General features: G+C 42.9%; 1 protein-coding gene across 1 annotated transcript in view; it reads left to right on the forward strand.

The window, feature by feature from the left end:
* The window catches only part of LOC141109904 (uncharacterized), a 152217-nt gene that overhangs the window by 63758 nt on the left and 73916 nt on the right, over positions 1–14543 (forward strand). The window contains exons 27-29 of the mRNA XM_073601156.1: positions 2834–2983; positions 11821–11924; positions 13210–13424. Of these exons, the coding sequence (XP_073457257.1) occupies positions 2834–2983; positions 11821–11924; positions 13210–13424 (469 nt within the window). The remainder of the gene's footprint in view (positions 1–2833; positions 2984–11820; positions 11925–13209; positions 13425–14543) is intronic.

Consider the following 14543-nt stretch of genomic DNA (forward strand, 5'->3'; position numbering starts at 1 on the left):
GTGTAATTACAATTTTTGATGTAATACTTTGCAGCAGGGCTCGTTCCTGCATTCCAACTAGAGTGTCTGTGAGGGGTTGCAGTGTTGTGGCACCAGTACCAGTGCCTAAGGCCCAATTTTTCTGCCCCTGTCTAACAGGGGCGTGTAATTACAATTTTTGATGCAATACTTTGCAGCAGGGCTCGTTCCTGCGTTCCAACTAGAGTGTCTGTGAGGGGTTGCAGTGTTGTGGCACCAGCACCAGTGCCTAAGGCCCAATTTTTCTGCCCCTGTCTAACAGGGGCGTGTAATTACAATTTTTGAAGCAATACTTTGCAGCAGGGCTCGTTCCTGCGTTCCAACTAGAGTGTCTGTGAGGGGTTGCAGTGTTGTGGCACCAGCACCAGTGCCTAAGGCCTAATTTTTCAGCTCCTGTTCAACAGGGGCATGTAATTACAATTCTTGATCTAATATTTCACAGCAGGGCCCTGTGAGGGCTTACAGTGTTGTGGCCACAGCAACACCTAAGGCCCAAATTTCTGCTGAGTATATAGGGCAGGACCCTACTTTCAAACATCTAACTTACAAACGACTCCTACTTGCAAACGGAAGGAGACAACAGGAAGTGAGATGAAATCTACCCCTAGGAAGGGAAATTCTCTCCTGTAAGAGTTAATATGGGAAAACAATTTCTCCTTTCCACTGATGCTTTCCAATCCTTGTTCCACAAAAAAACCCAAATTTTCAAAAAACATTTTTCATTGGGACAAAAAAGTGAGGTGAAATCTTCTGAAGAGGAGGAAAGACAGCAAAACAAATGTCACAGGGGTGATAACCCTTCCCTATGTTTTCCAAAAAGCTTAGAAAAGATTTTTTGGCTGGAGCTAAACACGTTAAAAATGTTCAAAATTACAAACAGATTCTACTTAACAACAAACCTACAGTCCCTGTCTTGTTTGCACTGCCTGTATACTGCTGTTCAGAGTATATAGGGCCTGGTGGCCCCACACCTTTCCTTATTTTAATTTGGGTGCGGGGTTCCCCTTAATATCCATACAAGACCCAAAGGGCCTGGTAATGGACTGGGGGGTACCCATGCCGTTTGTCTCACTGATTTTCATCCATATTGCCATGACCCGACATGACATTAAACCCGCAAGCAGTTTTAAATGAGATTTTTTCCTTTAAAAATGACATTTGGTGCAGGGACTGTTCTAAACATGGGAAACACGCGTCACTTTACAGGCATACTATAGACACCCCCCAGGTACGATATTTAAAGGAATATTTCACTTTTTTTTTTTTACTTTAAGCATCATTAAAATCACTGCTCCCGAAAAAACGGCCGTTTTTAAAAATTTTTTTTGCATTGATACATGTCCCCTGGGGTAGGACCCGGGTCCCCAAACCCTTTTTAGGACAATACCATGCAAATTAGCCTTTAAAATGAGCACTTTTGATTTCGAACGTTCGAGTCCCATAGACGTCAATGGGGTTCTAACGTTCGTGCGAACTTTCGGTCCGTTCGCGGGTTCTGGTGCGAACCGAACCGGGGGGTGTTCGGCTCATCCCTAGTTCACAACAACAACAACAAAAATGAGTGAAATATGTGTATCACCCTCCTAGTTAGGTGCTAGTGAGATAAGTAAGAGGTACATTTAGTCATTGGGCTCTGCTGTAGCCAGTGGTGCTTGTGGATTGCTTTTTGTCTACTATGGGTTCTGCCCGTCTCCCCCTGTCTTTCCAGAAATCTCTGGAACATAGTGGGTGGAGAGGGTAGAGTCTGAGCTTGCCCTGGATACAGCCTCAGCCAATCCCTGGTCAGGAGAGTGACCAGCAGGGGGCTTGAGAGGTGTATATAGGGTGTGGAGCAGAAAGTAGCAGGGTCCTTTGCCTTCTGGAGAGTGACCCAGCCTGGAAGTGCTGTTAAACCTTCCAAGACTCTAAACAGATTTAAGAAGTCCTGGATGATTCTAGCTTACCAAAGAGTGAAGGGTCGCCCCAAAGTTGCAGGAACACCCGGGCAACATCCAAAGAGGATCTTTCTGGGATACTTTTGTGCCAGTGTCAGCTGAAGCTAAAAGAAGGCCTCCAGATTGCCTGAGACACAGTGAGTAGGCCTAAGAGAAATCTCAGAGAGAGGCTGTTGCCTTTGCACCCCTTTGTGTTAGATGTACTATTCCAGACCTGCTGCCAGGGCTGTTTCCATAGTGGAAGCCCCCCTGTGTGAAGTTATTGCTCCTTTCTGTACAGAAGACTGTGCTTTATTTCAGTTAACCATTGCAAGATGGTGTCCCCCTTCAAGTTGTTAGTTCTGGGCATCCCAAAGTTTTTTCTCCCAATCCCTACCCCAATTCTACAAAAGAAATAAAAACCAGATAAAGAGACATTATCTGCCTGATTAATGTGTGAGGACTGAGTCTGATTTGATGCACCCGGCTGAAAATATCCTGTGCCTAGCTGTTTGCACCATCACAGGGTCAGAACCTAGGTTAACAGCGGGACCATCCAAAAGGATCTGTGCTACATATGCATCTAGGTTGCATTTTTAACACACCTTTAATGTGCATCAAACATGCATAGGGCATTTGGGGATTGCTTTTAACGCGCATTAAACGGTCATCAAATGCGCCCAACAATGTGCATTACCGCTATAGACGTATTCAGCTTCAGTATTTTGAGCATGTGTGAACAAGGCCTAACTGTAATGATTCCTCCATGTTTTATCTTAAAACCAATGCCCCTCTTTAGCCTAGTCTCCATCTCTACTTCCAAACACTTTCTTATTTTCTTGACATCCTCAAATATATTGATGATGACCCTTGCATATGTCATCCTATGTTTTATCTCCTAGGCTTGGGGATATCAATGCCATCTCTGTGCCCCGCTGGACACTACTGCCCACCTGGGGCCAGATTCAGTACCGTGTACCCATGTCCAGCTGGAACATTTGGACCTAAGGCGGGAGCTTCCAGTAAATCAGATTGTGAGGCCTGTCCAGCCGGTGAGAAATGTGTGCTATGACAACTGACATTAAAATAGAAATAAATCCAAGATTTTTGTTTTGGTTTATATCAGGGATGCACCAATAACGTTTTTTTTACAGCGAATACGAGTACCCATACTTTTTTCCTTTTAGTACTCGCCGATATTAATTAGAGAGAAAGGATATGCAACAAGTGCCGCAAGAGCCCCCCCCCCCCCCCCCCCTTGGACTTTTAAGGCAGAAATGGGAGTAACAGAGTAAGTAAAAGGCCACTTTTATTGAGTACACAATAAAATACAATAAACAATAACATTAAAATATATGAAGTATACCAATGAACCAATTAATACATAAATGTATATATCAAACCCAAGGCGAAAAATCCAGGTACTGCCAAAATCAAGCTGAGGTCAGTCCGTGAAGATTTATAGAATGTAACCCAACATGTTTCGGAAATGTATTGGTATGTATTTTCCTTCAGCAGGGAAGGTTTACATTTGGGTGACTTTGTCTTTATCTGAAACTTAGATATAGTTACATAGTGTTTGCACTATAGTACATAAGAACAGGTAGTTTTACATAATAAGCTATATTGTATTAGGCTTAGAGGTACTTACATAAAGGGCTCACTGAGAGAACACGAGGAAATGATAAAAACACTTACAGGGGATCCAATGTTGGCTGAGAGAGTCTGCATGGACAGAAAGCAGATTGATAAATGTATTAAGATTAGTACACAGACACAGCCAGTATACTGTGACAGCCAAACAGGAGCCTATATTGCCCAGAGTTGCCTGTGTTCAAGAGTACATTACCCTTCACTGTGCTGGTGAGAGTGCAAACATCACAGCGGCCGTGCTTGAACCAAGACATGCCAGCTGTATGTGAGCACTATAAATAGGGAGTAGCCCATTGAAGGAGCCAATCCTCGCAGGGGATGGTGCTTGGTGTCCGGCCTCATTTGCTGCATTGAGAGCAGCTGAAGCCGGATTCAGAGTAGTTCTCTGACGTGGGGGCTCGCGGCGTAGCCCCGCCCTTCAGGGCATGATGACGTCACGCGCCGCACTGAAAAATAAATCCCCATCTGTGTCGGAGACACAGCGGGGACAGGTAGGAGCTCCTCCCTGCACATATGGCCTGGTGTGGAGGCAGGGGATCCCCTGTCATCCATCGTCTGTGCGCAGGTGGAGCCTACCCACCGGGTGCTGTGAAAGCAAGGCAGTCCAGGGAGCACACAGTGCTCCACCCAGTGGAACAAAAGGACAATGGCAGCCAACATGTTTACAATAGAGGAAAAACATAATAACAAAAAACAAACCAAAAACAGAAAAAAACATAACAAGTGAGTACCATATAGACATAATTTACAATAGGATAAACAATCCATATTACATACATGTAGTTATAACGATAATCATGCAGTCAAAAAGCTGTACTATCTATGAGAGATATATCACAATATGCATGAATTATGGTGTCAGTGATTATAGTATCCCTACAATATCAGAAAGGCACTAACATAGCTAATAGATCTATGGAGCCATAGTATAAAGAATATAGTGCAAAGCAGAGAAGTTGAGATGTCACTGAACATAGTATATCCAAGACTCAGAAAAGGGAGCTATAAATTTAATTCGCAGCCCCCTGAGACAAAGCCTGGAAGAAAAGATTTAAAGTTAAATGAGTTATTTCACCACCTGGCCTAAATGAGGCATTTAACTTTAAATCTTTTCTTCCAGGCTTTGTCTCAGGGGGCTGCGAATTAAATTTATAGCTCCCTTTTCAGAGTCTTGGATATACTATGTTCAGTGACATCTCAACTTCTCTGCTTTGCACTATATTCTTTATACTATGGCTCCGTAGATCTATTAGCTATGTTAGTGCCTTTCTGATATTGTAGGGATACTATAATCACTGACACCATAATTCATGCATATTGTGATATATCTCTCATAGATAGTACAGCTTTTTGACTGCATAATTATCGTTATAACTACATGTATGTAATATGGATTGTTTATCCTATTGTAAATTATGTCTATATGGTACTCACTTGTTATGTTTTTTCCATTTTAGGTTTGTTTTTTGTTATGTTTTTCCTCTATTGTAAACATGTTGGCTGCCATTGTCCTTTTGGTCCACTGGGTGGCACACTGTGTGCTCCCTGGGCTGCCTTGCTTTCACAGCACCCACGGGTAGGCTCCACCTGCGCACGGCCGATGGATGACAGGGGATCCCCTGCCTCCACACCAGGCCATATTTGCAGGGGGGAGTTCCTACCTGTCCCCGCTGTGTCTCCGACACGGATGGAGATTTCATTTTCGCCGACACGTGACTTCATCATGCCCCGATGGGAGGGGCTACGCCGCACGCCCTCACGTCAGAGAACCACTGAATCCGGCCGCAGCTGCTCTCAATGCAGCAAATGAGGCCAGGCACCCAGCGCCATCCCCTGCGAGGATTGGCTCCCAAAATGGGCTACGCCCTATTTATAGTGCTGACACACAGCTGGCATGTCTTGGTTCGAGCACGGCCGCTGTGATGTTTTCACTCTCAGCAGCACAGTGAAAGGTAATGTACTCTTGAACACAGGCAACTCTGGGCAATATAGGCCCTGTTTTGCTGTCACAGCATACTGGCTGTGTCTGTGTACTAAACTTAATACATGTATTAATCTCCTTTTGTTTTTTTTTCTGGGCTTTTAGATATTATTACTCTTTTGCTGGTGCAGCCATCTGGGTGTTTCTTGTGGATGTGAATCAGTGGCCAGTCCGGGGTTGCATGCTTGTTCACCTATTCTGTCCATGCTGATTCTCTCAGCCAACATTGGATCCCCTGTAAGTGTTTTTATCATTTCCTCGTGTTCTCTCAGTGAGCCCTTTATGTAAGTACCTCTAAGCCTAATACAATATAGCTTATTATGTAAAACTAACAATATAAAGTGCAGCGCAAAATCATATGAGAACTAAAGTCCTATATAGGGCAAATATTGCTCTTCTGTAATCTTTCTTCTTGCTATAAGACACCCCAAATTCTTCAACGTTACTGAGCATATATACTGCTTACCAGATAGAAGATCAAATAGGCATAATTACCACCGATGCTGGATACACCCGGATCAGATGATCTGATGGTCTTTAATGATAACCGGCAGCTATTCCTCCAATGCGACAGGTGAAATAATCCCTCCAAGGTGCAGTATAGCAGGAAAGAAAAAGGAAATCTAAGAGCGTTCCGTGTGGCTCAATTGGTAATTTATTAACAGATCAGGATACAATCCATAAAAAAGCGCATATATGTGGCGCTATTTAAAACCAGTATAATAGGAAGCAATGAAACTTCAAGAGCGGAGATAGAACAGACTGTTCGCGTCCGAACAGCTGTGAGATGACAGTGGGTGACGTGAGACTCCGCCCCCCGTACGCGGCGTTACGTCCACTTAAAACTACCTGTTCTTATGTACTATAGTGCAAACACTATGTAACTATATCTATGTTTCAGATAAAGACAAAGTCACCCAAATGTAAACCTCCCCGTTGAAGGAAAATACATACCAATACATTTCCGAAACATGTTGGGTTACATTCTATAAATCTTCACGGAATTACCTCTGCTTGACTTTGGCAGTACCTGGATTATTCGTCTTGGGTTTGATATATATATATATTCATGTATTAATTGGTTCATTGGTATACTTTGTATATTTTAATGTTATTGTTTATATTCACAAAATGTATTATATTGTGTACTTAATAAAAGTGGCACATGGACAGCACTGACCAATCAGAACCCGCCTAGCCCGTCTTGTCAGCGCTGGAGAAGAGGAGAGAAAGCCAGAAGGATTTCAGAAAAATGAGGGGAATAACTGCGCTACAGTGAAATAAATAAACAATAACAATTATAGCCGCGATTCATCTATGTAACACAAACACAGTGAAATTAAATAAGAAAAAAAGGGGGTTGAATCGCGCTAAAACAGATTGGTGATCATACACATCATCACCAAACCAAATATTTAGAACTAAGTGAAGAGTTCCCCTTTAGTGTATACATAATATACAAAACACATGTCAAATGAATAATCAATCCAAAAATAAAATGTTCAAAGTGATAATAAAAAATCCATGTATACAAAATAAATCACCCAAGTGATATGAAAGTATCTTAAAAAAGTTCCAAAAAAACATAAATTCTTGCTGTGAGAAGAAAAAAGCGTGCTTGCTCCACCACCGTGAAATCAGACTGGCCGCTTACCAGAAACTCATGATCATCTGTTACAGAGGATCAGAGAAAGCTGTTTGTTAATACTGCTTCAAACCACGACCAATGGATCAGAGACCTTATACCGAGACGGGACATCAAAGACTGCAGGGTCAGGCTAAAGATGTTCACAGTGACAGGTACTCAGACATCAGCCCACAGCATTGCAGATACGGTCATAGAAGGAAAAAAAGGCTCCATATAGTGTAAAATCATTGACTTTATTAGATAAGTAAAAGGTTAAACTCACATGTTAGTAGACAATAGTAGGCATGTAGTGTAGTCTGGAGCGCCGGCCGGAAGCTCACAGACAGCCCGTCCTACTGGAAACAACAGCAGCAATGGGAGGTGACGAGAACACGTCGCTCTGCCCTACGCAGCGTTTCGTGATAGAGTCACATCATCCAGGGGCACATCCCCGAAATGGTAAAGCGATGTCCCAGTGTCTCACAGGTAGGGATGGGCTTTATGTTCGGGTCGAACATGAGTTCGACTCGAACATTGGCTGTTCGCCCGTTCGCAGGAACAGCGAACAATTTGGGGTTCGAAAATAAAAGTGTAATATTCCTTTAAATTTCATACCTGGGGTGTGTCTATAGTATGCCTGTAAAGGGGCGCATGTTTCCCGTGTTTAGAACAGTCTGACAGCAAAATGACATTTCTAAAGGAAAAAAAGTCATGTAAAACTACTATTGCTAGCGCTGGCTATAATGAATTGTCGGTCCAGCAATACACATAAAAGTTCATTGATAAAAACGGCATGGAATTTCCCTACAGGGGAACCCCGAACCAAAATTTAATAAATAATGCGTGGGGGTCCCCCTAAATTCCATACCAGGTCCTTCAGGTCTGGTATGGATATTAAGGGGAACCCCATGCCAAAATAAAAAAAAATGGTGTGGGGGTCCCCCTCAAAATCCATACCAGACCCTTCAGGTCTGGTATGGATTTTAAGGGAAACCCCGCCCCACAATTTAAAAAAAAATGACGTGGGGTCCCCCCAAAAATCCATACCAGACCCTTATCTAAGCACACAACCTGGCAGGCCGCAGAAAAAGAGGGGGGACGAGAGAGCGCCCCCCCCTGAACCCTACCAGGCCACATGCCCTCAACATTGGGAGGGTGCTTTGGTTAAAAAACACAAGAGACGGTTTTTGACAAGTCCTTTATTAATTTCTTCTTCTTTCCGCTTCTTCTTCCATCTTCTTTCTTCTGGTCTTCCTTCGGTGTTCTTCTTCTTCCTCCATCTTCTTCTTCTCCATCTTCTTCTACTCTATCTTCTTCCTCCGCTCTTCTCATCCCGCATCATCCTCCAGCTTCCTCTCCACTCCGTCCGCACGATCCGTCTCAGTGGGAGTCTTCCGCCATGTGCCGCTTCGGTTCTTCTGACACTTATATAACAGATGGCTGGGCCACCCGACCCCGCTCTCCTCTGATGCACGGGGACTTCCCTATGGCTTTCCCCATGTTGTCAGAGGTGAGCGGAGTCACCCGGTTAGGTAATTCACATGATGGCCCGGGATCTGGGGGTCCCCTTGTTAAAGGGGGCTTCTAGATTCCGATAAGCCCCCCGCCTGCAGACCCCCACAATCACCGGGCAAGGGTTGTGGGGATGAGGCCATTCTCCCCATCAACATGGGGACAAGGTGATTTGGGGCAGTCTCTCGCCCCCCCCTCTTTTCCTGCAGCCTGCCAGGTTGCGTGCTCGGATAAGGGTCTGGTATGGATTTTTACATTTTGGCACGGGGTTCCCCTTAATATCCATACCAGACCTGAAGGGACTGGTATGGAATTTAGGGGGACCCCTGCACATTTTTTTTTTTTTAATTTTGGTTCGAGGTTCCCCTGTGGGGAAATTCCATGCCGTTTTTATCAATGAACTTTTATGTGTATTGCCGGACCGACAATTCATTATAGCCGGCGCTAGCAAAAGTAGTTTTACATGACTTTTTTTCCTTTAGAAATGTCATTTTGCTGTCAGACTGTTCTAAACACGGGAAACATGCGCCCCTTTACAGGCATACTATAGACACCCCCCAGGTACGAAATTTAAAGGAATATTACACTTTTATTGTTTCATTTTAAGCATTATTAAGATCACTGCTCCCGAAAAAACGTCCGTTTTTAAAACTTCTTTTTGCATTGATACATGTCCCCTGGGGCAGGACCCAAGTCTCCGAACACTTTTTAATGACAATAACTTGCATATAAGCCTTTAAAATGAGCACTTTTGATTATTCATGTTCGTGTCCCATTTTAACTTTAACTGTGTTCGCGTGTTCGAACACATTTTTTGCCTGTTCGCATGTTCTGGATGCGAACGTTCACCTTACAGATTTTTTGTAAAGGTAAACTTACCTTTAAACTGACTTCATCTCTGCAGATGGAAGTTAATTTCTTTGATCTGTAGATGAATAAACAGATACAAAATGAAACAATGTTTCTTTTCATCCTTCGGTTTTAGTGGCTGAGCAATGTTATTGATCAACATTGTCAGGCTTCTTTCTTTTTTGAGAGCTCCAATTGCTGGGACATTGTTTACACTTCAGCTGTCAAAGGGGAACCCAACTGACAGCTGAATGACTCATAGGTTGTTAAGGATGTGGCGGCCCCGCTCCTTAACAACCGGTAATTGCTGGCTTTTTTTTTTTTTACATTTCAGCTGTCAGTGGGGGAATCCCGCTGACAGCTGAACGAACCGAGCCTGAAAGTATCAGTTTCAGGTATCGGAGCATTTGCCCGAGTACCAATACTGAAAATGCTTTGTATCATCACTAATATGATGCCTGTATTGGTGCAGCCCTAGTTTATATTTATTGTGCATTTGAAAAGCATAACCACGTTTTGCTAAATATATAATTTGTGTTTATCATTAAAGAATGAATACACAAACAACATATTTATTTAGACGGAATTTATATTTCGTTTCTGTGGCTGAACATTTCCCAGATGTCACTTGTTTAAACAAAAGGAAGAGAAATCAAATCTATTCTGAAAATAAGAACAAAGGAAAGAGCATCACAATGACGTACTGTCAGTACGTTACAGTGTGCGGTGCTCCAGGCAGATGTAAAAGACACAGAACAATGCAGCTGTGGATTCATTAATAAACTATTAAGAGCATTATTAACCTTCCCATGTGCACCTTGTGTTTTTACCTGCAGAGGAGGTGCATTGATCTATATAGTTTCATGGTGTCATTTGTTGCCCTGTACACACAGAATATAGTAGAGCAAAGCTTCACATTCCTTCCTGTTTCTGTTTGTGTTCAAACATGAGGCATGCCACAGCACAGGTTAATGCAGGAACTCTGTCTGTACTCTAAGAACTGAAACTTCCTGTGAAAAAATTACAATCCCTGGGTCTCACAGTCTAGTGTCCTGCAGGTGAGAGCTTAAAAGTAATTCGATCTGAAACACACACAAGCTGGAAGGGATGTGTTTCATCACATTAGAAATCCCACCAGTGGCGGCTGAAATCCATGCGTCCGGCACCCTGCATGTAGATTAGGGGCCAGCCGCATGGATTAGGGGGGCTGCGCCCCATATGGACGGGCCTTCACCGAATCCCACAACTGTGATCTAATACGGAGGAAATAACGAGGCATAGACTGGATGCTGCATGACCTGGACAAGAAGTTGCTTGTCCCTTTAATGAATAGGGACAAGCTAGATAAATGAATACATGGATATGGTAGCAGAGCATCCCAGAGGGAGCCTGGGAAAGTCCTGTTCAGGGTTTATAGATCTCCCAGGTTCCTCTCGTGTACATTTAGGGATCTCTGATCCATGGTCTAGTGCAGGTTTACCCCCCACACTGGCAATTTAACCTCACCTGGAACCGATAGCCAGTGCTCTCATCCTGTGGATCAGACAAGTCCTGTCTGGGAGAACTGAAAGGTTTGTAAAAGCTAACAGGCTGTATATGTAGAGGGTGACTAGTGGTAGGCTTGCTCAGTCTGTTAGTTAAGGCCTGTATTTTTGTGTAGTTAGATCTGAAAAACGTCTAGGCCAAGGATCCTCAAACTACGGCCCTCCAGCTGTTGCAGAACTACACATCCCACGAGGCACTGTAAAACTCTGACATTCACAGACATGACTAGGCATGATGGGAATTGTAGTTTCTGAACAACTGGAGGGCCATAGTTTGAAGACCCCTGGTCTAGGCTTTTGTTTTGGTATTATTTACCTGTTTACTTTCTGGAGCATCTTTATGTGACCTGCTATCAGCCACTAGCAATCCCCTGTACAGCAGAGCTCAGACTGGGTGAAGCAGTAGCGCTAGTTGTGCCGTGTTTTACTTCTCTAAGGTTTTGTAATGCTGATTCACTCACTTCTGCTATAATGTATAGTCAGGTTGCTGATACCCCATTTACTGTTTCAGGTTTGCAGCTTCCTGTGTCAGTATCACTGCACTGCAGATTTACTGCCTGGTGAGCAGGCCAGTGACCTAGGAGAGCTCCTGTGTTGTCAGATTTAATGCTGGATTATTTGATATTCAAGAGATTATCGTTGCAATGTAGCCATTCCCCTTTGTAATTATACAAGACAAAGTATATTCTGTTTAACAATGTTAATGATTTTTTTGTGTCTCAGGAATGTATTGTTCTTCTGAAGGACTCCATAGACCTACTGGATATTGCTATGCTGGCTATTACTGCTCCCAAGGGGCTGTAAATCCTACACCAATTACACCAAGGGTAAGGAGACATTTTCCCATGGATGTTGTAGAGGTTGCCGTACTGTTGTTTGTTATGCCTCAGTCATAATCAGGGCTCACATACCAATAAAGTTACACTAAGCTCTCGTATAAGTTTAAAAAATGATATTATTGTATTGTATTATATTCAGTGTAAATACTCCTTACTCAAAAACGTGTCTCGGCCTCCTCAAAATCTTTTTTTTTTTTCTGCTGTGATCGAACTTCCTGTTATAGGGTGGCTACATTTTGATCTCTATTGTCCCACTGTATGTAGGAGTGTAGCCAACCTCTCTTGCTGTCTCCTCAGATGGACTATGGGATGTGTAGTGTGCATACAGCAGTTCACATACCTACAACTAACGTGATCTGCTCATTTTTAAATAAATGAAAGTGAGGGGGGAAAAGGAGAGGTTTCAGATAAAAGTCAACGCCACCCCAAACGGATTTTTATGTTTTTTGTGGTTACTGGTAAATGAAATGCCAAACCATTTAAGTTCCCTACAGTCACTGCAGCCATTACAATGCCAACCGATGCCATTCTTTCCTGGTAGGTCCCTGCTGTGTAGAACAACTACCCCCAACGGGTGATGTTTTCAACACTTCCATTAGAGGGAAAAGCTGTTGTATGGAATGCAAGAATCCAGAAAATATGGGAAATAATTGAAGATGTGACCCCTCCATTGTAGCCACGCTGGACTCAATGCTTGTCCTGCTTTAAGGAAATCTTGGCAATGAGGCCTCTGAGAGATGTTAGAAGCCTAGCAAAACAAACCATTTGTATCCACTCTAATTTGACATATCATGTTAGGTGAAATGGGCCTTTAATTCCTAGTTGTAGTACTTACCTTGTACAGTTCCATGGGAATACATATACTGATCTCAGATGCCCTATCGGTACCCCTAAACCCTTGATTTCATCTGGTTGCATTATCCGGGAGAAAACATGGCATCTGAGGATCTTAGACCCGTATATGACCTTTCTAAAATTATTAATTTCCGGTATACAGTAGTTATAATATTTAGCAAATTCAGTAATTCTTGGAATACAATACCATTGATAAAATGTTACACAAATCCCTTCTGAATCATAAGTAATAATGAAGTTAAGGTGGAATCACTAGGCACTTGGCAGAAAGGTAGGAATGCTCTGCTGAAGGATGAGTAAACAACATCTACAGTTGAAGTGGTTCATCTACCACAAGGTATCGTGTAAAAGCAAGAGCACTATGCTGGGCCCCCACAAGAAAATATGTAAATTATTTCTCTGTTCTCTTGGTCATCAGGTTCCCTTCGATATAAATTTTCCCCAGAACGACATCTGCCCAGCTGGACACTATTGTCCTAATGGAACACGAGCACCAGTTCCCTGCCCTCCAGGCTCGTTCTCTATGGCAGCAGGTCTGAGTACCCAGGACGAGTGCCAGCCCTGCCCTGCAGGTCACTACTGTGCTCAGGCTGGAATGTCCGATCCATCCTTGGCACCTCCATGTTCCGCAGGGTAAGGTAACCAGTTCCTCTTGCAGTAGTCAGCATGTGTCTAAAGATATATGTGTTACTATATAAATCTTATAAATGCATGTGATAGTTTGGGTTCCATTTAATAAAGTTATCTCAGACAATCTGCATTCCCAAATTAAAAACAAAAACCCCTGCGCTACTATACACCCCTCACCTATAGCTGCCAAGCACCACTTACACCCCCTGGATATACAATGGATATAAAAAGTCTACACACCCTTGTTAAAATGTCAGGTTTCTGTGATGTAAAAAAATGAGACAAAGATAAATAATTACAGAACTTTTTCAACCTTTAATGTGACCTATAAACTGTACAACTAAGTTGAAAATCAGACTGAAATCTTTTTTTTTGGGGGGGGGGGGGGGGTAAAACTAAAAAAAATGTAAATAATATGGTTGCAGAAGTGTGCACACCATCTCATAACTATAATCGTGTTAAATAGGAGTCAGTACACACCTGACATCAATAAAAGTGTCTCTGATTAACCCCAAATAAAGTCCAGCTGTTCTAGTAGGTCTTTCCTGACATTTTCTTAGTTGCGTCCTACAGCAAAAGCCATGGTCCGCAGAGAGCTTCCAAAGCATCAGAGGGATCTCATTGTTAAAAGGTATCAGTCAGGAAAAGGGTACAAAAGAATTTCCAAGGCATTAGATATACCATGGAACACAGTGAATGCAGTCATCATCAAGTGGAGAACATATGGCACAACAGTGACATTACCAAGAACTGGACATCCCTCCAAAATTGAAAAGAAAACTGGTCAGGGAGGCTGCCAAGAGGCCTACAGAAACATTAAAGGAGCTGCAGGAATATCTGGAAAGTACTGGCTGTGTGGTATATGTGACAACAATCTCCAGTATTCTTCATATGTCTGGGCTATGGGGTAAATTTTACAAAAACACATCTGAAGTCTCCAAAAAGCATGTGGGAAAATGTGTTCTGGTCTGATGAAACCAAGGTTGAACTTTTTGGCCATAATTCTAAAATATATGTTTGGCGCAAAAACAACACTGCACATCGCCAAAAGAACACCATACCCACCGTGAAGCATGGTGGTGGCAGCATCATGCTTTGGGGCTGTTTTTCTCCAGCTGGAAC

Source organism: Aquarana catesbeiana, linkage group LG10, assembly GCF_042186555.1.
Source record: "Aquarana catesbeiana isolate 2022-GZ linkage group LG10, ASM4218655v1, whole genome shotgun sequence".
Classification (NCBI taxonomy): Eukaryota; Metazoa; Chordata; class Amphibia; order Anura; family Ranidae; genus Aquarana; species Aquarana catesbeiana.